Genomic DNA, 22366 nt, shown 5'->3' with positions numbered 1-22366 from the left:
TCACAAACACTTTTATTAATATATAAGTTTTAATACTTGAAGCATATTTTAGTTGTCTTTTAATACTTGGAATTTCTATGCTTTCAAAGCAGAACAATTTGCACTAAAAGAGGACTCAGTTCAGTGAAACACATTTTATATATTTTCCTATCCAGAACCTTTTGGGAAAGAAGGCTTTCCCCTAGACAGTATAAAAATAATTTTCTCTATGGACACAGTAGTGAGTTAGTTCTTGGTCAAAATAAATTAATCATAGCACAATCCAGGCAAAGTCAAACACCTTCCAATCCTATTGATTTTAACTTCCCACTGAAGTCTGCATAACTTTTAATAGTGATTAACTTATGGTTGGATTGTGCCTTCATTTCTAACTCACTGCAGTAGCTAAACATACCTAACTACACCCAAACATGTAAACACAGCAAGTAAGTATTAATGTTACTGTTATGGTTATAGTTTACAAAACTGGGTAATCTCTATTATTGACTGTAATAAACCAGACAAATTGATTTGCAATTCCTGGCGGAAGTACTGGAACAAGTATCATTTCTGGTGTTTTCCATAATTTACATGTCTTGAGCATATTCGCTCTTAACATTTGTCCTCATTTTTAAATATTGATCCCCGTTTCCCTAAGACATTCCACAACAGTTTAGTATGGGGAAGATAAGTAATACCAAATAGTTCCGAGGAGGCTCTTCGTCACACCTCTCTTTAGGAGGAAATTGAACAGTAAGTTGGAATTTTAGCTTTTATAACCGTCAAACTTTCCTGTTGATAAAAATGAGAATTTAATACGGTAGGTACTAGGTCTATGCTGAAATACTGTATCTGAAATCAAAACGGGTTCAGAACTACAAACATGTAGAATGCAAATTATGATTATCTTTCCTTCGTCAACTGGTATTTTAGACCAGGGATAGACAATATGCCACCTTCTAGAGGTTCTGGGATACAACAGCTACCATCAGTGGCTGTTGACCATGCTGGTTGGGGCTTATGGGAATTGGAGTGCACAGCACCTAGACAACCATATTGGCTGCCTCTGTTTTTGGCTGCTTTGTTATTATTAATGCAGAACCATCAATACACATGGAATTTTTGTATTGCTATTTTTGTGTTCCTCTCCAAACTATGGAGAATTGCAAAGTGGAATTGTAACTTGATTGTGTATCATCAGAGTATGACAACTTGACTGCATGTGATGGATTTAGCCTAACACTATGAGATAGCGAAGACAACAGGAGAAACAAATTCTGACCTAGGTATGTCACAGGAGCGGACCAATCAATTGAGCTTACCTTCCCACCATACTGCTCCAGCTTCTGTAAGGCATCTGTAGTTTGCTCTTTGTACTTTTTGCTCATCTGTCTCTTTGAAAGCTGTGGCAAAAGTAAAATACAATAGCGGGTTTATTTGTTGAACGTAGCTGCAACGTCCTCCTTTGTGCCCATTACATGGAGAAGCATCAACCAGATTGTGAATAATGCATCCTGGTAACAATAACTGATAAGAGGCAGTCTTAATTTCACAGATTCGGAGGGACAGTAGGATCTTTACATGTTCAGGTTTCCACAACTTGTGACTCAAGAAACTGAATGCAAGTCCTAACAGGAGCAGCTTGATAAACTTTATTTTGCTGCTTGCATGGAATTGGAAAACTGGGACGGGGGCTATCAAGCACCTTCCATGCTGCAAAATATGGCTGAAGGACCATCTTCAATAGGCATGCCACAAGCAGTGTTCAGAAATGTGAAAATGCCAACATCCTATTAATATATTAGCTCATGGAATCTAGATTATGATGTGCCACAAACTGAAACAAAATGCTTCTTAGGATACAAGAAACCCACTGCCAAATATTGTACTCACACTTGAAAGTAGATGTTTCAGGTGATCATTAAGTGCAGGGCCAACAACAGCACTCAGTTGTATCAAAGCGTTCAGTCCCCTTTCAAATACCTCGCCATCTGAATGGGCCTTTAATAAAGGGGAAAACCAATTGATCAGACAAATGATTCACCCACAGCATGGACCAAATTTGATTGTTTTTATGCTCCAACATGGCAAGATTGAAAAATATTTATCTGGTTTTTTACTCTGCAATATGCAACACTGTTTTAATGCAACCCATATGTATTCACCAGCTTCAGATAAACACTTTTAAATATTCATCACAACATAATCCTATGTATGATTACTTAGAAGTAAGTCTCACTGTGTTCAACTGGACTCTCCTCAATACCCTGTTTAGGTTTGCAGCCAAGATCTAAGCATAAAAACTATTTGCTTTGTCTGCAGAAACGCTGACAGTAAAACTGCAGTATTTAAAGTCTTTAAACACTTTGAACAAATCCGATTAGAAGCACTGATAGATAACCCCTTGCAATTAAGCAGTTGCTGTAATATTATTAAATCAATTACTAGAATGTAGATTAAGTGGAGTTAGGCAACATCATCAAGTGCTAATTGTTTTAAAGTGTCTTTTGTCCACAACTAAAACTGGATTCTGCATCTCAAGAGTACTTGGTAAGGCCAGGTTTTTGACTGATTGTGGGGAGACTTCTAAGCCAATCATGCATAGAAAGTCCCTTCGGTCATTTCTATGCAATGTGGGATTGTCAGGGTGGAGCGGATCGCACTCATGGGGATGTTGGGGGCCGGACGAGCCCACTACACACTTTTGGCCCTTATATGTTCAACATGAGCATCTAAAGAGGGCTAGGATCACAAGTAATGCTTCCTCAGTTTTGATCACAAATGATCACAAGCTACCATAAACAGGTATTCCACCACACAGAAGCTTAATTAGCCCTCAGCTAATTACAAAGAGACTTCCCCAATGCATTTACAGACAAGCTGCACAACCCTCTTTCACCCCACCTACTGGATCAAGTCTACACAGTCCAGGAGGTGGGACAAATTAGGGTTGTGCAGCCTGTTACTGCACAGGTGAGCAACGTAAACAGCAGATGGAAGCGACTATGGTTTACGGTGCTCCCAATGTAGGCAGGAGGAAAGGAACAAAAATATGTGGTGGGATTTTAATACTGCTGTGGCATGATGGGATGAGAATATTTCTGAGTGCACTTGGATTGCACTTTCAAATTCAATCCTCTTTCAAGTCATTATTATTATTATCATCATCATCATCATCATCATCATCATTAGCTTCTGAGCAGGGATCTCTGCATTTTGTTTATGTGCAGCCCTTGGCATCCGCTTCTTTACTTTACTTAAAGTAAACCTGTTGAAATTAATGGTTCTAACATGTTCATGTGTATTAATTTCAATGGGATTACTCTGAGTAAACCTTAAAGGTAAAGGTAAAGATACCCCTGCCCGTACGGGCCAGTCTTGACAGACTCTGGGGTTGTGCGCCCATCTCACTTAAGAGGCCAGGGGCCAGCGCTGTCCGGAGACACTTCCGGGTCACGTGGCCAGCGTGACATCGCTGCTCTGGCAAGCCAGAGCCGCACACGGAAACGCTGTTTACCTTCCCACCAGTAAGTGGTCCCTATTTATCTACTTGCACCCAGGGGTGCTTTTGAACTGCTAGGTTGGCAGGCGCTGGGACCGAGCAGCGGGAGCGCACCCCGCCGCGGGGATTCGAACCGCCGACCTTTCGATCGGCAAGCCCTAGGCGCTGAGGCTTTTACCCACAGCGCCACCCGCCTTAGTTGAACACTATTCTACACTAATAGCAGTTGCAAGCCAGATATAATATAGTATGAGCAGTATAAATTGCTGAAAATCTCTAGAGCAAGATTAAAACCCAGATCAACTGAGCCATCTGTGGGTATCATTTTATCTTCCATATACCTTTAAGCCAATGTTTTGTGCACACGTTCCGAGGATTCTAGCCAATGTCGATTAAACTGAGAGTGGTTAAAACCATACATGGCTCAACAACCTTGCTTGCAAGGGTTCCTCCATGCCTTGCGAAGACTGGTGAGTCGGAGGCTCTCTTATAACACTGGAATTGCAAAGGGGGAACGATGTTCCCTGCCCCTCCTCCAGCCCCAAACAGAGACAGAAGTGTGCCCCTGCGTCTGCAGGAGTTCCAACCACTGGGGCAAGCATGGAGATGAAAGGAGCACACCCACTGCTGTGGCCCTTGCAGGAAGGGACGGCAGAGCCACACTGGGGGCTTTTAACTGCATCTGTCAGGTTTTGAACTCCAGCCACCAGTTTTGAATTGTACTTTATACATATTGCAAGCTACCATGTGACGATTGTTTTCAAAAAGGAAATTATAAATCGATCTAACCAATCAATCAATATATCTGGGTAGAAGAAAAACAGTGGTACCTCTGGTTGCAGGCACGATTCGTTTCGGGGTGCCATTTGCACCCCGACAAGTCCGTAACCAGAGCGGTGCTTCTGCACATGTGTGAAGTGCAATAGAACGCTTCTGCGCATGCGGTGAAACCCGGAACTAAACACTTCCAGGTCTGCCGTGTTCTTAACCCGCAGAAACGCAACATGAAGCGTTTGCAAGAAGAGGTATGACTACTGACTCTGCGCCTCTCTGGAGCTCGGAGCTCCAGCCATCTAAAAGGGGGATAGGCTGCCCACAGCAGCCCCTCTCTGGCTTTGTGCTGGACACAGAAGGAGTACCCTGGTTTGTCATCAAACCTGTGCCACACGAGGCCAGGGACAAAGACGCTGCTCTCTGGGTAGGGAGATGTCCTGGGGTTTGCAAATATTTGGTCCACCAAGGCCACCTAAAATTTATTGATCCCTGAAACTTTACAATACGTTGTGTATACGAGTTCACAAATGGGAGAGACATACCAGAGCGGCTTTCAATACTGGAACTAGCCGTGGCAACAACGGAATGGCTTTCTGAGCTGCACCTGCCACCAAGAGCAATTCTTTAAAGCCCTCCTTGGATACAAATGTGTACGGATGCCTTGTTTCTCTTAATCCCTGCCACAGAAATAAAAACAACATCATAGTAAGCTCTAACCTGCCCACCATCTCTGCTGATAAAAATACAAATACCTCAAAAAAAAGTATATTACACTCTTTTCACTACACGCATTCAAAACACACTTGTGCCACCTTGTGGCTCCATCGAACATAACGTCATTAAGCAAATCTTATTATTTTTCAACATGTGTACAGTATTTTCTTACTTTCATTTTGTTTATCCATTTATTTCTACATTTATTCAGGAACAGTACACAATCCGAATTAGTTCTAGGCCTTCTGCTTGTGCTATAACAGGTAGAACAGTATCCTGTAGAACTCCAACAAAACAACTCAACCTTAGCTGCCACTAGACAACCATAAATCCTTGACTGAACCCTATTTAGACACTCCTGGACATGGGGAGTTAAGGGCACAACTGACTGCTAGTAGCCCCCTCCACTCCCAAGTCCTGAAAAAGGCTTCTGCCCCACAGTTTATAAAGGTCTCACTGGAGAAATGCCCCCAGTGGCTCAACAGTTCCTGTAGCTGAAGCTCAGGAACAATCAGATTCCAGGACTGAATGAGCCACTGCAGGCTCAGAAATCATGGCACACCAGATTATTTGTTAGGGATGTTCAGAAGTGTTCTCTCTCTTCACATATCAGAGAGAGAGATTTGGAAAGCCTTTAAAAATGTAATATTCAATTTGACACGCTGTTACGGCTCAAAATATATGTTTGATGTGATTCAATTATTGCTTATAATTATATATCTGCACACTCTTAGCAGATGCAGAAGATAAACGAAACATGCCAATTATGTAATTTGGATGGGTTACTGAACAAAGAAGACACCAAGAGCAAACTCCTATCTTTGGTAATTGACTTCCAGGCTGTTTCTTCTAGGAAGTGAATTCAGTAGCACACTAAAAAAGCCTTTATTGTCAGACGGAACTGAGGTCAGATGTAGATATTCGAAAGGATATACAGCACTGCACACCCAAATGCAGTCCTGAATGAACCACACTAATCAAGCTAATATATACAACTCAGAAATAGGGCTGAGCAAAGCTCACAGGAAAAATTTGTGATCACTATGCCTATCCAATACTGAGAAGCGAAGATGGAGTATTTCTCTTTTTGGAAGATATGCAAAATGCACCTGTGTAGAAGACAAAGCCTCTAGCAAACATTTTTTTTCCTGCTCTTGGCTATACAGCTGTGAAGCACAGAACACTATTTTAACTTACTGGAACAGCTAATAGTAAACTAAATTCAGCAACAGCTATACTGAAAAAACAGCAAGTGAGCTGCTTAAGAGATTTAAAAAATATTGATAATAATAGTAATTTATTATTTGTACTGGGACGCGGGTGGCGCTGTGGGTTAAACCACAGAGCCTACGGCTTGCCGATCAGAAGGTTGGCAGTTCGAATCCCCGTGACGGGGTGAGCTCGGTCCCTGCTCCTGCCCACCTAGCAGTTTGAAACTACGTCAAAGTACAAGTAGATAAATAGGTGGGAAGGTAAATGGTGTTTCCGTGCACTGCTCTGGTTCACCAGAAGTGGCTTAGTCATGCTGGCCACATCACCCAGAAGCTGTACACCAGCTCCCTCGGCCAGTAAAGCGAGATCAGCGCCACAATCCCAGAGCCTTTAGCAACTGGACCTAATGGACAGGGGTCCCTTTACCTATTTTTTGTACCCTGCCCATCTGATTGGCTTGCCCCAGCCACTCTGGGCAGCTTCCAGTAGTAAAACATTAAACCTTAACAAGTTTCTTAATAAATAAATAAATAAATAAATAATTTATTGAGTGTTTTTATAAATGCTTTTCTATAAATAAACAAAACATTTAATATACAGCTCACCAATTATCCATGTGTGACAATGAAGTATTTATACAAAACTGTTAAAATGTATCACCACACAGGGACATGTTTAATTTTTACATATATATATAAAGGATAGGCACATAGGCCAGGGTTTGTGGCCAATGTTAATGCAGGTAGCTTTTTCTACCCTAGCCTCCTTTCCCATAGAACAACAGTTTGTGGGCAATCAACAGAGACCATGTAGAGTTTTGATGAGGAAGAGGGACAGGTGACTCAGTGGACTGGAATACTACCAGCTTGCTATATTTCTGGATTATGTATAGCCAAGAGCAGGGTCGTGTCGTCTGGGCAACCCAGGACCTCCATATAGACTGACCAGGCCTGTGTGCCAGGGAGGTCACTTCAGGGCTGCTAATGCAGCAGTTTGACTTCACCCCGGAGGCACACAGTCTTTGCTTTTCTTCAAAAGATTACTTACACAATATCCCCAACTTTTTAATCTATTAAAGAGGAGAGTTAACAGTCTGGTACTTTGCTTTAATCTATTTCCAACTTTTCATTGTAATTTGAATGAATTCAGCCGGAGTATTTGGTTTATGGATGACCAGCATATTTTAAAACAGCAAATTATCTAAACATGCAACATAAAAGGGTAGTTTCAGCTTGATTCTAAAGAAATAGAGAAAAACGTTCACCTCTGCCAAAGTTATAAGAAGAGGATCAAACTGAAGCGTTTCAGGACGACAATCCCACTGTAATTTGTGTTTTACAGAGCCATGAACTAACCTGAAACAGAAAAGTTAAGAATCAACAATAAGGCATGGTTGTACTGAGCCTACTTCATGCAGAAGATCCTAAAACACTGTTCCAAAACAACTAAGCCTATGTGAGTTTAGGTATATTTTGTATGATACTTGCAAGCATGGTGCACCACCCACTTGGAACAGACTTATTAAAAATGTAAGACTGTCCAAGCAAAAAAGAGAGATTATTTTAATACAATTATGGACGATATCCAACATTAGTCATACTCAGACAGCATGGCCAAAGGTCAGGGGTCATGAAAGTTGCATCTAAAGAGCCGCAGGTTAACCACTCCTGCAGTAAAGGCTTTTAGTGCCTGTTCACACATGGATATTCATCATTTGATAGCAACAGCATGAAGGGTTGGTGTCCATGTCCAGCAGCCAGATAAAACATCACTGGTAGTACATTCACCTCGCACATCATGCTTTTGAATAAAAAATGTTCACATATCCTCCTACCAGTTGTGAACTGAGGGACATGCAATACCTTAGTGTCGTTCATATACGATGTCCCATTTGCAATCTTGAGTGACGCACCTGATAATGCCTTCTGAACATTTGTTCTTACAATAAGCAAACCAAAAGCCTTCACAGAATGTTGACCAATGATACAAAGCCTATTGTTTAACTAAGTTCCTTATGTTCACCCACTTCTGACCCCCAAGTCTTACCTGCAAGGAATTCCCCCTTTAGAGTAAATGGCAGCAAAGGCAGAAGGAGCTCTTGATTGACCACCAAACTAGAATAAAAAGATGAAAGTGAGTTAGTCAGCCAAGAGGCAGATAAGTTCAGTTGTATTTATTTTTAAAACCTGGAGATTTACCCAGTCAAAAAATGCTTTTCAAGTCCCATATTAATTCAAGATTCATTTAAATTTCCTTAAATCTCTCCTACTAAAAGCAACAGGACTTGGAATGCTTAGCTTTGATTTGATCTCAAAAACAGCGTATATACAACAGCTTGAACAGAAGGTGCAAAAATGCAAATTTAAATAATCTGAATGCAGAACAATAAAAATAAAGACTAAATGCAGGCAATGCAATGTGTATCTAATGCCTGGAAAACCACGCCATAATGACAAGCAGAGATGCTTCACTTTTAGAAGAATATCATAATTTACTGCATGCATATAAGGACCAGTCATATAAGAGTCACTTCTTTGTTGCTGAGAATGTACTTTATTATTTGAAAAAACAATTTTCAGAACTTTCCAACTAAATTATAGAACTTAGAAATATAAACATCTTGAAGTCTTGCCATTTAGTACTCACTTTTGTCACCTGAGGCAGACACAGTTTTACTCAAGGCAACCATTCATACGAAATGCCATCATGACCAGCAGTAAAGGTAAAGGACCCCTGGACGGTTAAGTCCAGTCAAAGGTGACTATGGGGTTGCAGTGCTCATCTCACTTTCAGGCCGAGGGAGCCTGCGGCTTTACAAGGCAAAATCCACTAAAACTTGTGACTGCAGATACAGAGAATCCCAAACCAGGGTTCTAAACCAAGGCTATATTTTACTGCATACCCTGGAATTTAGAGGTGCAAGAATGGGAACTCAGCTGAATTTCCAAACTTAAGTGTCTGCCAGCAAAATTGCTTCTAAAAATCACTTACAAAAAGCAAGTCAGCCAAGAAGGAATGATCGTGGGCAGGTGGCATTGAATGCTGAGTGACTGTTGTGGGTACGGAATGAAAAATCAAAGGTTGGGAATGGCAAGGAGTATTCTGGAGCAGCAGAGATTTTCTCCCCAAATTTTGATACCCTTAACTCAGTTCAGCAGAGATTATGCTTATCACCTTATTCGCCCTTTTTCTCAGCATTTTTTTTTAATCACCTGCATAATTTGCTGAAGAAATGGGCTAACATCTTTATGTAGCCACCAGAAGTTCTGCCTGTACTTACCGGATCAATTGTTTTGGGATTAAGTCTGTCACTGGGCCTGGGCTGCGGCTTAATTACAGGATCTGGGGAAGTCGATGAAGTGGGTACTGGCTTTCTTTTCTGTGTAACAGTTTTCTCAGCCATTTGAGAACCTGAAGACATTCTTTTACCACTACTTCCTGCGGCACCAAAAACAAAAAAGACCCCACAGAAGAAAGCAGGGATGGGATTTACATTCTTAATGAAAAATAATTTGTATTATAAGGCAGGTAAATAAAACACAGTTCAGCTGTCACTGAATAGTAAAGACATACCACTTGCTCCATTTTTCAAACATGTGCCTTCACATTTCTTGGTTTGCTGCATACCTCCTTGGGAGACTCTATAGAGACACCTGAACAAAGAGAAATTGATACTGGTTGGCATCACTTTGCATTTGTATCCTGGTAGCACAACTTCTTAAGGGACTGTTCAAATACAAGGGCTATTAAACAGAAGAAAATCTGCATTTTTAAGAGTCCTATTGATCTATGGACATTTGAAGAAATCCCTGCAGAGTTAACCAAAAGGGGATAATTTTCTGTAAATGGATCTAAGGCAGCTCTTTTATGGTACAAAGTATTTAAAAGCAAACCCACATTTACATGTGTTCAATATTTGCACAAACCGTGCACACGCATTGCACCAAACCCGGAAGTGACCCAAAAAGTCACAAAAAAGGGTGGAATGTTGCAGGGCAGAAAAGGATGCGTGCAGGCTTTTTCAATGGTGTTTCAAATATGCCATAGAATGTAAATGGATGGTTGCTTGTATCAAGATTTCTATACCACCCTTCATCCAAGGATCACAGGACAGTTTACAATCTCAAAACTCAAAAGTCCGTAACATAGAAGCACACGAAAGTATTAATCAATATCTAACTTTTGTAGCTACAATCTTAATCACATTTACATGGAATAATGATGTTTACTGCCTCTTACTAATACTAACTCAGAGTCACAAAATGAAACTGATGGGTAGGAGATTCTGGACAGGCAGTAAGCCTTATTGCCCCAATATGTGTTCCCACCGGTGGTGTAACTGAGCTTCCTGCATTTGGGGAAATTGCAGACGTCAGAAGCGTCCTGAGACCTGCGGGTATAGGGTGGTGAACAAATTTAATTAATTATCATCATGATCATTGGCCTAGTTATTATGAACTGACCTTTTAAAAGGGTGAAGCAAATTTACAGACGATACAGCTAACTGCTACTGATGGGGCCCCTGAACATGGAGGTGGTTTTTTTCACACCAGTGGCTGGAGGTGCACAAAGGTGAGAGGGTCTTTGACTATTAATTAAATTTGTTTACTGCCCTATAGCCGCAGGTCTCGGGGCAGTTCACAAGATAAAATAAAAATATAAAGACACAAAGGAAAAAAACCAATAAACGCCCCCCACCAATTGGATATGGGGCATTGGATATGAATCGGCCAAAGGCCAGGTAAAAGGTGTAACACAAAAGGCTCACACCTGGCGTATGGGCTCCCCTGAGCCATCTGGCAGGGAACCTGACGCTGCAGTAGACAAGGCTACTCATCCATCAGGGCACTTTCTCAGGGGCGTAACAAACCTTACCGATTCCCAGTGGAGCTCAGCGCCAAGAAAATAAATTAACAATCGTAATAATACTTTTATTTTCAATGTACTACCTGTGTACAATGAAATTAACCAAGCCTCCCTCCTCCCACCCCAAACACTCAATTGCATTTACAGGTAGGTAGCTGTGTTGGTCTGCCATAGTCGAAACAAAATAAAATAAATTTAAAAAAAAATAAAAATAGAATTCCTTCCAGTAGCACCTTAGAGACCAGCTAAGTTATTGCACTGGAGTCTTGTGTGCCCATAAGCCGTGCAAGTGCTAAATCCAGCCCTGTCTTCTTCAGCGGGGAAAGCACTCTGCACATGCTCAGGGAAGCGCTGAGAGGAGGAGAAGGAGCTCTGCGCATGCCTGGGGGGCACCCCACCTCGCCTTCCCAGCTGAGGGGGTGGGGAGGAGAAGGCGCTCTGCACATGCTCGGGCTGCCCTGCGGAAAGCACTCTGCACATGCTCAGGGAAGCACTGAGGGGAGGAGAAGGCGCTCTGCGCATGCCTGGGGGGCACCCCACCTCGCCTTCCCCGCTGAGGGGGTGGGGAGGAGAAGGCGCTCTGCACATGCTCGGGCTGCCCTGCGGAAAGCACTCTGCACATGCTCAGGGAAGCGCACCTTCTTCAGCGCTGAGGGGAGGAGAAGGCGCTCTGCGCATGCCTGGGGGGCACCCCACCTCGCCTTCCCCGCTGAGGGGGTGGGGAGGAGAAGGCGCTCTGCACATGCTCGGGCTGCTCTGGGGAAAGCACTCTGCACATGCTCAGGGAAGCGCTGAGGGGAGGAGAAGGCGCTCTGCGCATGCTCGGGCTGCCCTGCTTCCAGGACCCCGCTAGCCAAACTCCGTCGCCCGTTAACGCGGCGGGGCGGGACGAGCCACCTACCTGCGGGGGCGAAAGCAGAAGGACGGGCGGGAAGGAAGGAAGGAGCGCGCCTCTCCCTCGCCGGCACGCCGACGACGCCGACGCCTCCCTCTCTAGCTCGCTCGCTCGCCGGCTCCTCGGAAAGGCGTGGAAATCCGCGCAGGCCGCAGCTGCCCGTCGCCGTTGCCAAGGCAACTACGGGCGCCCGGAGAGGCCAAACTTCTTCGCGGAGGGAGAAGGCGGAGGGCGCTCTCTGCATGCTCGGAATTCTGTCGCACACGCACGCACTCTTTGCTTTTTTGTGAGAGAACTGCGCATGCGCAGGAGGCGGTGACATGGCTGATAACACCTGTTGTTGTTGTTGCCAACTTGAATAAAATAATAAAATAAAATAAAAATAATAGGGGAGGACAATTGATGACATAACATGGCGCGCATTCGCAATGCTCATAAACGGGGGACTGGCATAGGCAGGACTGGCATAGGCATGCTGCGGGGGTGGGGGGGGAACCCACCTGTTACCATTATATATATTTATACACACACACACACATACACACACACACATATATATTTACACAAACTGTGAGTGTGTGTGTGTGTATGTGTGTATATATACACACACACACACATACAAATACACTAAATTTTCTGCTTTACAATTTAAAATACTCATTTTACATCCTTAAGATATCAATGACTTCCTTTCTTCTCTTTCCATGGTTCATTCTACATATCATAAATCCCTGCATATTTTACAAAACCTATCCCATTCAATATTCGATTATTACATCCATCAAAACTTATTTACACTGTTGAATCTTATCTTAATGCTGCCAGCATTTTCAGCTTTATTTCCCATATATCCAATAAACGCCTGATGTCTTGTCCTGTGATAAAAAGCCTTCTTTTTCGACTGCCAAACCTTTCAGGGGAGCATTTGCAACCGTTCGGCACCATATTTGACTGAATTCCTGAAAGTCAGATTTTTGCTGAAATTGTGACCCCGGGGCTTTGGGATTTTTTCAAAAAAATCTTTTTCCGCCGGTTAAGTTTTTCCGGCTGATTTCTTGTCCTGTGATAAAAAGGCTTCTGTTTCGACTGCCAAAGCTTTCAGAGGAGCATTTGCAAGCGCTTGGCAGCATTTTTGAGTAAATTGGCAAAAGTCAGATTTTTGCTGAAATTGTTACCCCGGGGCTTAGGGATTTTTTCAAAAAAATCTTTTTCCGCCGGTTAGGTGGTCGAGGGCTGATGTCTTGTCCTGTGATAAAAAGCCTTCTGTTTCGACTGCCAATTGCTTCAGGGGATCATTTGCAACCGTTCGGCACCATATTTGACTGAATTCACGAAAGTCAGATTTTTGCAGAAATGGTGACCCCGGGGCTTAGGGATTTTTTCAAAAAAATCTTTTTCCGCCGGTTAAGTTTTTTATGGCTGATTTCTTGTCCTGTGATAAAAAGGCTTCTGTTTCGACTGCCAAAATGTTCAGGGGAGCATTTGCAAGTGTTTGGCAGCATTTTTGAGTAAATTGGCAAAAGTCAGATTTCTGCTGAAATTGTGACCCCGGGGCTTAGGGATTTTTTCAAAAAATCTTTTTGCGCCCGTTATGCTTTTTATGGCTGAATTCTTGTCCAGGGATAAAAAGCCTTCTTTTTTGCCAGCTAACCCTTTCAGGGGATCATTTGCCACCGTTCGGCACCATACTTGACTGAATTCCCGAAAGTCAGATTTTTGCTGAAATTGTGACCCCAGGGCTTAGGGATTTTTTCAAAAAAATATTTTTCCGCCGGTTAAGTTTTTCCGGCTGATTTCTTGTCCTGTGATAAAAAGGCTTCTGTTTCGACTGCCAAAACTTTCAGAGGAGCATTTGCAAGCGTTGGGCAGCATTTTTGAGTAAATTGGCAAAAGTCAGATTTTTGCTGAAATTGTGACCCCGGGGCTTAGGGATTTTTTCAAAAATCTTTTCCCGCCCATTAAGTTGTTTACGGCTGATTTCTTGTCCAGTGATAAAAAGCCTTCTGTTTCGCCAGCTAAACCTTTCAGGGGATCATTTGCAACCGTTCGGCACCATATTTGACTGAATTCACGAAAGTCAGATTTTTGCTGAAATTGTGACCCCGGGGTTTAGGGATTTTTTCAAAAAAATCTTTTTCCGCCGGTTAAGTTTTTTACGGCTGATTTCTTGTCCTGTGATAAAAAGGCTTCTGTTTCGACTGCCAAAATGTTCAGGGGAGCATTTGCAAGCATTTGGCAGCATTTTTGAGTAAATTGGCAAAAGTCAGATTTCTGCTGAAATTGTGACCCCGGGGATTAGGGATTTTTTCAAAAAATCTTTTTGCGCCCGTTATGTTTTTTACGGCTGAATTCTCGTCCAGTGATAAAAAGCCTTCTTTTTCGCCAGCTAACCCTTTCAGGGGATCATTTGCCACCGTTCGGCACCATACTTGATTGAATTCACGAAAGTCAGATTTTTGCTGTAATTGTGACCCCGGGGCTTCGGGATTTTTTCAAAAAAATCTTTTTCCGTTGGTTAAGTGGTCGAGGGCTGATGTCTTGTCCTGTGATAAAAAGCCTTCTGTTTCGACTGCCAAACCCTTCAGGGGATCATTTGCAACCGTTCGGCACCATATTTGACTGAATTCACGAAAGTCACATTTTTGCTGAAATTGTGACCCCGGGGCTTAGGGATTTTTTCAAAAAATCTTTTTCCGCCGGTTATGTTGTTTACGGCTGATTTCTTCTCCAGTGATAAAAAGCCTTCTGTTTCGACTGCCAAAGCTTTCAGAGGAGCATTTGCAAGCGCTTGGCAGCATTTTTGAGTAAATTGGCAAAAGTCAGATTTTTGCTGAAATTGTGACTTCGGGGCTTAGGGATTTTTTCAAAAAAATCTTTTTCTGCCGGTTAGGTGGTCGAGGGCTGATGCCTTGTCCTGTGAAAAAAAGCCTTCTGTTTCAACTGCCAATTCCTTCAGGGGATCATTTGCAACCGTTCGGCACCATATTTGACTGAATTCACGAAAGTCAGATTTTTGCTGAAATTGTGACCCCGGGGCTTAGGGATTTTTTCAAAAAATCTTTTTCCGCCGGTTATGTTGTTTACGGCTGATTTCTTCTCCAGTGATAAAAAGCTTTCTGTTTCGACTGCCAAACCCTTCAGGGGATCATTTGCAACCGTTCGGCACCATATTTGACTGAATTCACGAAAGTCACATTTTTGCTGAAATTGTGACCCCGGGGCTTAGGGATTTTTTCAAAAAAATCTTTTTCCGCCGGTTAAGTTTTTCCGGCTGATTTCTTTTCCTGTGATAAAAAGGCTTCTGTTTCGACTGCCAAAATGTTCAGGGGAGCATTTGCAAGCGTTTGGCAGCATTTTTGAGTAAATTGGCAAAAGTCAGATTTCTGCGGAAATTGTGACCCCGGGGCTTAGGGATTTTTTCAAAAAAATCTTTTTCTGCCGGTTAGGTGGTCGAGGGCTGATGTCTTGTCCTGTGATAAAAAGGCTTCTGTTTCGACTGCCAAAACTTTCAGGGGAGCATTTGAGAGCGTTTCGCAGCATTTTTGAGTAATTTGGCAAAAGGCAGATTGTTGCTGAAATTGTGACCCCGGGGTTTAGAGAATTTTTCAAAAAATCTTTTCCCGCCCATTAAGTTGTTTACGGCTGATTTCTTGTCCAGTGATAAAAAGCCTTCTGTTTCGCCAGCTAAACCTTTCAGGGGATCATTTGCAACCGTTCGGCACCATATTTGACTGAATTCACGAAAGTCAGATTTTTGCTGAAATTGTGACCCCGGGGTTTAGGGATTTTTTCAAAAAAATCTTTTTCCGCCGGTTAAGTTTTTTACGGCTGATTTCTTGTCCTGTGATAAAAAGGCTTCTGTTTCGACTGCCAAAATGTTCAGGGGAGCATTTGCAAGCATTTGGCAGCATTTTTGAGTAAATTGGCAAAAGTCAGATTTCTGCTGAAATTGTGACCCCGGGGATTAGGGATTTTTTCAAAAAATCTTTTTGCGCCCGTTATGTTTTTTACGGCTGAATTCTCGTCCAGTGATAAAAAGCCTTCTTTTTCGCCAGCTAACCCTTTCAGGGGATCATTTGCCACCGTTCGGCACCATACTTGATTGAATTCACGAAAGTCAGATTTTTGCTGTAATTGTGACCCCGGGGCTTCGGGATTTTTTCAAAAAAATCTTTTTCCGTTGGTTAAGTGGTCGAGGGCTGATGTCTTGTCCTGTGATAAAAAGCCTTCTGTTTCGACTGCCAAACCCTTCAGGGGATCATTTGCAACCGTTCGGCACCATATTTGACTGAATTCACGAAAGTCAGATTTTTGCTGAAATTGTGACCCCGGGGCTTAGGGATTTTTTCAAAAAATCTTTTTCCGCCGGTTATGTTGTTTACGGCTGATTTCTTCTCCAGTGATAAAAAGCTTTCTGTTTCGACTGCCAAACCCTTCAGGGGATCATTTGCAACCGTTCGGCACCATATTTGACTGAATTCACGAAAGTCACATTTTTGCTGAAATTGTGACCCCGGGGCTTAGGGATTTTTTCAAAAAAATCTTTTTCCGCCGGTTAAGTTTTTCCGGCTGATTTCTTTTCCTGTGATAAAAAGGCTTCTGTTTCGACTGCCAAAATGTTCAGGGGAGCATTTGCAAGCGTTTGGCAGCATTTTTGAGTAAATTGGCAAAAGTCAGATTTCTGCGGAAATTGTGACCCCGGGGCTTAGGGATTTTTTCAAAAAAATCTTTTTCTGCCGGTTAGGTGGTCGAGGGCTGATGTCTTGTCCTGTGATAAAAAGGCTTCTGTTTCGACTGCCAAAACTTTCAGGGGAGCATTTGAGAGCGTTTCGCAGCATTTTTGAGTAATTTGGCAAAAGGCAGATTGTTGCTGAAATTGTGACCCCGGGGTTTAGAGAATTTTTCAAAAAATCTTTTCCCGCCCATTAAGTTGTTTACGGCTGATTTCTTGTCCAGTGATAAAAAGCCTTCTGTTTCGCCAGCTAAACCTTTCAGGGGATCATTTGCAACCGTTCGGCACCATATTTGACTGAATTCACGAAAGTCAGATTTTTGCTGAAATTGTGACCCCGGGGTTTAGGGATTTTTTCAAAAAAATCTTTTTCCGCCGGTTAAGTTTTTTACGGCTGATTTCTTGTCCTGTGATAAAAAGGCTTCTGTTTCGACTGCCAAAATGTTCAGGGGAGCATTTGCAAGCATTTGGCAGCATTTTTGAGTAAATTGGCAAAAGTCAGATTTCTGCTGAAATTGTGACCCCGGGGATTAGGGATTTTTTCAAAAAATCTTTTTGCGCCCGTTATGTTTTTTACGGCTGAATTCTCGTCCAGTGATAAAAAGCCTTCTTTTTCGCCAGCTAACCCTTTCAGGGGATCATTTGCCACCGTTCGGCACCATACTTGATTGAATTCACGAAAGTCAGATTTTTGCTGTAATTGTGACCCCGGGGCTTCGGGATTTTTTCAAAAAAATCTTTTTCCGTTGGTTAAGTGGTCGAGGGCTGATGTCTTGTCCTGTGATAAAAAGCCTTCTGTTTCGACTGCCAAACCCTTCAGGGGATCATTTGCAACCGTTCGGCACCATATTTGACTGAATTCACGAAAGTCAGATTTCTGCTGAAATTGTGACCCCGGGGCTTAGGGATTTTTTCAAAAAATCTTTTTGCGCCCGTTATGCTTTTTATGGCTGAATTCTTGTCCAGGGATAAAAAGCCTTCTTTTTTGCCAGCTAACCCTTTCAGGGGATCATTTGCCACCGTTCGGCACCATACTTGACTGAATTCCCGAAAGTCAGATTTTTGCTGAAATTGTGACCCCAGGGCTTAGGGATTTTTTCAAAAAAATATTTTTCCGCCGGTTAAGTTTTTCCGGCTGATTTCTTGTCCTGTGATAAAAAGGCTTCTGTTTCGACTGCCAAAACTTTCAGAGGAGCATTTGCAAGCGTTGGGCAGCATTTTTGAGTAAATTGGCAAAAGTCAGATTTTTGCTGAAATTGTGACCCCGGGGCTTAGGGATTTTTTCAAAAATCTTTTCCCGCCCATTAAGTTGTTTACGGCTGATTTCTTGTCCAGTGATAAAAAGCCTTCTGTTTCGCCAGCTAAACCTTTCAGGGGATCATTTGCAACCGTTCGGCACCATATTTGACTGAATTCACGAAAGTCAGATTTTTGCTGAAATTGTGACCCCGGGGTTTAGGGATTTTTTCAAAAAAATCTTTTTCCGCCGGTTAAGTTTTTTACGGCTGATTTCTTGTCCTGTGATAAAAAGGCTTCTGTTTCGACTGCCAAAATGTTCAGGGGAGCATTTGCAAGCATTTGGCAGCATTTTTGAGTAAATTGGCAAAAGTCAGATTTCTGCTGAAATTGTGACCCCGGGGATTAGGGATTTTTTCAAAAAATCTTTTTGCGCCCGTTATGTTTTTTACGGCTGAATTCTCGTCCAGTGATAAAAAGCCTTCTTTTTCGCCAGCTAACCCTTTCAGGGGATCATTTGCCACCGTTCGGCACCATACTTGATTGAATTCACGAAAGTCAGATTTTTGCTGTAATTGTGACCCCGGGGCTTCGGGATTTTTTCAAAAAAATCTTTTTCCGTTGGTTAAGTGGTCGAGGGCTGATGTCTTGTCCTGTGATAAAAAGCCTTCTGTTTCGACTGCCAAACCCTTCAGGGGATCATTTGCAACCGTTCGGCACCATATTTGACTGAATTCACGAAAGTCACATTTTTGCTGAAATTGTGACCCCGGGGCTTAGGGATTTTTTCAAAAAATCTTTTTCCGCCGGTTATGTTGTTTACGGCTGATTTCTTCTCCAGTGATAAAAAGCCTTCTGTTTCGACTGCCAAAGCTTTCAGAGGAGCATTTGCAAGCGCTTGGCAGCATTTTTGAGTAAATTGGCAAAAGTCAGATTTTTGCTGAAATTGTGACTTCGGGGCTTAGGGATTTTTTCAAAAAAATCTTTTTCTGCCGGTTAGGTGGTCGAGGGCTGATGCCTTGTCCTGTGAAAAAAAGCCTTCTGTTTCAACTGCCAATTCCTTCAGGGGATCATTTGCAACCGTTCGGCACCATATTTGACTGAATTCACGAAAGTCAGATTTTTGCTGAAATTGTGACCCCGGGGCTTAGGGATTTTTTCAAAAAATCTTTTTCCGCCGGTTATGTTGTTTACGGCTGATTTCTTCTCCAGTGATAAAAAGCTTTCTGTTTCGACTGCCAAACCCTTCAGGGGATCATTTGCAACCGTTCGGCACCATATTTGACTGAATTCACGAAAGTCACATTTTTGCTGAAATTGTGACCCCGGGGCTTAGGGATTTTTTCAAAAAAATCTTTTTCCGCCGGTTAAGTTTTTCCGGCTGATTTCTTTTCCTGTGATAAAAAGGCTTCTGTTTCGACTGCCAAAATGTTCAGGGGAGCATTTGCAAGCGTTTGGCAGCATTTTTGAGTAAATTGGCAAAAGTCAGATTTCTGCGGAAATTGTGACCCCGGGGCTTAGGGATTTTTTCAAAAAAATCTTTTTCTGCCGGTTAGGTGGTCGAGGGCTGATGTCTTGTCCTGTGATAAAAAGGCTTCTGTTTCGACTGCCAAAACTTTCAGGGGAGCATTTGAGAGCGTTTCGCAGCATTTTTGAGTAATTTGGCAAAAGGCAGATTGTTGCTGAAATTGTGACCCCGGGGTTTAGAGAATTTTTCAAAAAATCTTTTCCCGCCCATTAAGTTGTTTACGGCTGATTTCTTGTCCAGTGATAAAAAGCCTTCTGTTTCGCCAGCTAAACCTTTCAGGGGATCATTTGCAACCGTTCGGCACCATATTTGACTGAATTCACGAAAGTCAGATTTTTGCTGAAATTGTGACCCCGGGGTTTAGGGATTTTTTCAAAAAAATCTTTTTCCGCCGGTTAAGTTTTTTACGGCTGATTTCTTGTCCTGTGATAAAAAGGCTTCTGTTTCGACTGCCAAAATGTTCAGGGGAGCATTTGCAAGCATTTGGCAGCATTTTTGAGTAAATTGGCAAAAGTCAGATTTCTGCTGAAATTGTGACCCCGGGGATTAGGGATTTTTTCAAAAAATCTTTTTGCGCCCGTTATTTTTTTTACGGCTGAATTCTCGTCCAGTGATAAAAAGCCTTCTTTTTCGCCAGCTAACCCTTTCAGGGGATCATTTGCCACCGTTCGGCACCATACTTGATTGAATTCACGAAAGTCAGATTTTTGCTGTAATTGTGACCCCGGGGCTTCGGGATTTTTTCAAAAAAATCTTTTTCCGTTGGTTAAGTGGTCGAGGGCTGATGTCTTGTCCTGTGATAAAAAGCCTTCTGTTTCGACTGCCAAACCCTTCAGGGGATCATTTGCAACCGTTCGGCACCATATTTGACTGAATTCACGAAAGTCAGATTTTTGCTGAAATTGTGACCCCGGGGCTTAGGGATTTTTTCAAAAAATCTTTTTGCGCCCGTTATGTTTTTTACGGCTGAATTCTTGTCCAGGGATAAAAAGCCTTCTTTTTTGCCAGCTAACCCTTTCAGGGGATCATTTGCCACCGTTCGGCACCATACTTGACTGAATTCCCGAAAGTCAGATTTTTGCTGAAATTGTGACCCCGGGGCTTAGGGATTTTTTCAAAAAAATCTTTTTCCGCCGGTTAAGTGGTCGAGGGCTGATGTCTTGTCCTGTGATAAAAAGGCTTCTGTTTCGACTGCCAAAACTTTCAGGGGAGCATTTGCAAGCGCTTGGCAGCATTTTTGAGTAAATTGGCAAAAGTCAGATTTCTGCTGAAATTGTGACCCCGGGGCTTAGGGATTTTTTCAAAAAAATCTTTTTCCGCCGGTTAAGTGGTCGAGGGCTGATGTCTTGTCCTGTGATGAAAAGGCTTCTGTTTCGACTGCCAAACCCTTCAGGGGATCATTTGCAACCGTTCGGCACCATATTTGACTGAATTCACGAAAGTCACATTTTTGCTGAAATTGTGACCCCGGGGCTTAGGGATTTTTTCAAAAAAATCTTTTTCCGCCGGTTAAGTCGTCGAGGGCTGATGTCTTGTCCTGTGATAAAAAGCCTTCTGTTTCGACTGCCAAAACTTTCAGAGGAGCATTTGCAAGCGCTTGGCAGCATTTTTGAGTAAATTGGCAAAAGTCAGATTTTTGCTGAAATTGTGACCCAGGGGCTTAGGGATTTTTTCAAAAAAATCTTTTTCCGCCGGTTAAGTCGTCGAGGGCTGATGTCTTGTCCTGTGATAAAAAGCCTTCTGTTTTGACTGCCAAACCTTTCAGGGGATCATTTGCAACCTTTCGGCACCATATTTGACTGAATACACGAAAGTCAGATTTTTGCTGAAATTGTGACCCCGGGGCTTAGGGATTTTTTCAAAAAATCTTTTTCCGCCGGTTATTTTGTTTACGGCTGATTTCTTCTCCAGTGATAAAAAGCCTTCTGTTTCGACTGCCAAACCCTTCAGGGGATCATTTGCAACCGTTCGGCACCATATTTGACTGAATTCACGAAAGTCACATTTTTGCTGAAATTGTGACCCCGGGGCTTAGGGATTTTTTCAAAAAAATCTTTTTCCGCCGGTTAAGTTTTTTATGGCTGATTTCTTGTCCTGTGATAAAAAGGCTTCTGTTTCGACTGCCAATTCCTTCAGGGGATCATTTGCAACCGTTCGGCACCATATTTGACTCAATTCACGAAAGTCAGATTTTTGCTGAAATTGTGACCCCGGGGCTTAGGCATTTTTTCAAAAAAATCTTTTTCCGCCGGTTAAGTTTTTCCGGCTGATGTCTTGTCCTGTGATGAAAAGGCTTCTGTTTCGACTGCCAAAATTTTCAGAGGAACATTTGCAAGCGCTTGGCAGCATTTTTGAGTAAATTGGCAAAAGTCAGATTTCTGCTGAAATTGTGACCCCGGGGCTTAGGGATTTTTTCAAAAAATCTTTTTCCGCCGGTTATGTTGTTTACGGCTGATTTCTTGTCCAGTGATAAAAAGCCTTCTGTTTCGACTGCCAAACCATTCAGGGGATCATTTGCAACCGTTCGGCACCATATTTGACTGAATTCACGAAAGTCACATTTTTGCTGAAATTGTGACCCCGGGGCTTAGGGATTTTTTCAAAAAAATCTTTTTCCGCCGGTTAAGTCGTCGAGGGCTGATGTCTTGTCCTGTGATAAAAAGCCTTCTGTTTCGACTGCCAAAACTTTCAGAGGAGCATTTGCAAGCGCTTGGCAGCATTTTTGAGTAAATTGGCAAAAGTCAGATTTTTGCTGAAATTGTGACCCAGGGGCTTAGGGATTTTTTCAAAAAAATCTTTTTCCGCCGGTTAAGTCGTCGAGGGCTGATGTCTTGTCCTGTGATAAAAAGCCTTCTGTTTTGACTGCCAAACCTTTCAGGGGATCATTTGCAACCTTTCGGCACCATATTTGACTGAATACACGAAAGT

At 42.5% G+C, this 22366-nt stretch overlaps 1 protein-coding gene across 1 annotated transcript in view; it reads right to left on the bottom strand.

The window, feature by feature from the left end:
- Nucleotides 1–10: 10 nt before the first annotated feature.
- PACRGL (parkin coregulated like) overlaps nt 11–22366 on the bottom strand; it is a 348281-nt gene continuing 325925 nt past the window's right edge. Inside the window, exons 2-9 of the mRNA XM_079989869.1 lie at nt 9755–9819; nt 9462–9619; nt 8228–8295; nt 7446–7536; nt 4798–4932; nt 1873–1980; nt 1302–1382; nt 11–771 (exon numbers count right to left, since the gene is read on the bottom strand). Coding sequence (XP_079845995.1) covers nt 715–771; nt 1302–1382; nt 1873–1980; nt 4798–4932; nt 7446–7536; nt 8228–8295; nt 9462–9619; nt 9755–9806 — 750 coding nt within the window. The 5' untranslated portion in view covers nt 9807–9819 and the 3' untranslated portion in view covers nt 11–714. The remainder of the gene's footprint in view (nt 772–1301; nt 1383–1872; nt 1981–4797; nt 4933–7445; nt 7537–8227; nt 8296–9461; nt 9620–9754; nt 9820–22366) is intronic.

Source organism: Podarcis cretensis (genome assembly GCF_951804945.1).
Source record: "Podarcis cretensis genome assembly, chromosome: 9".
NCBI lineage: Eukaryota > Metazoa > Chordata > Lepidosauria > Squamata > Lacertidae > Podarcis > Podarcis cretensis.
The sequence above is the reverse complement of the archived record's forward strand: the minus strand, read 5'-3'. Positions and strand labels throughout refer to the sequence as shown.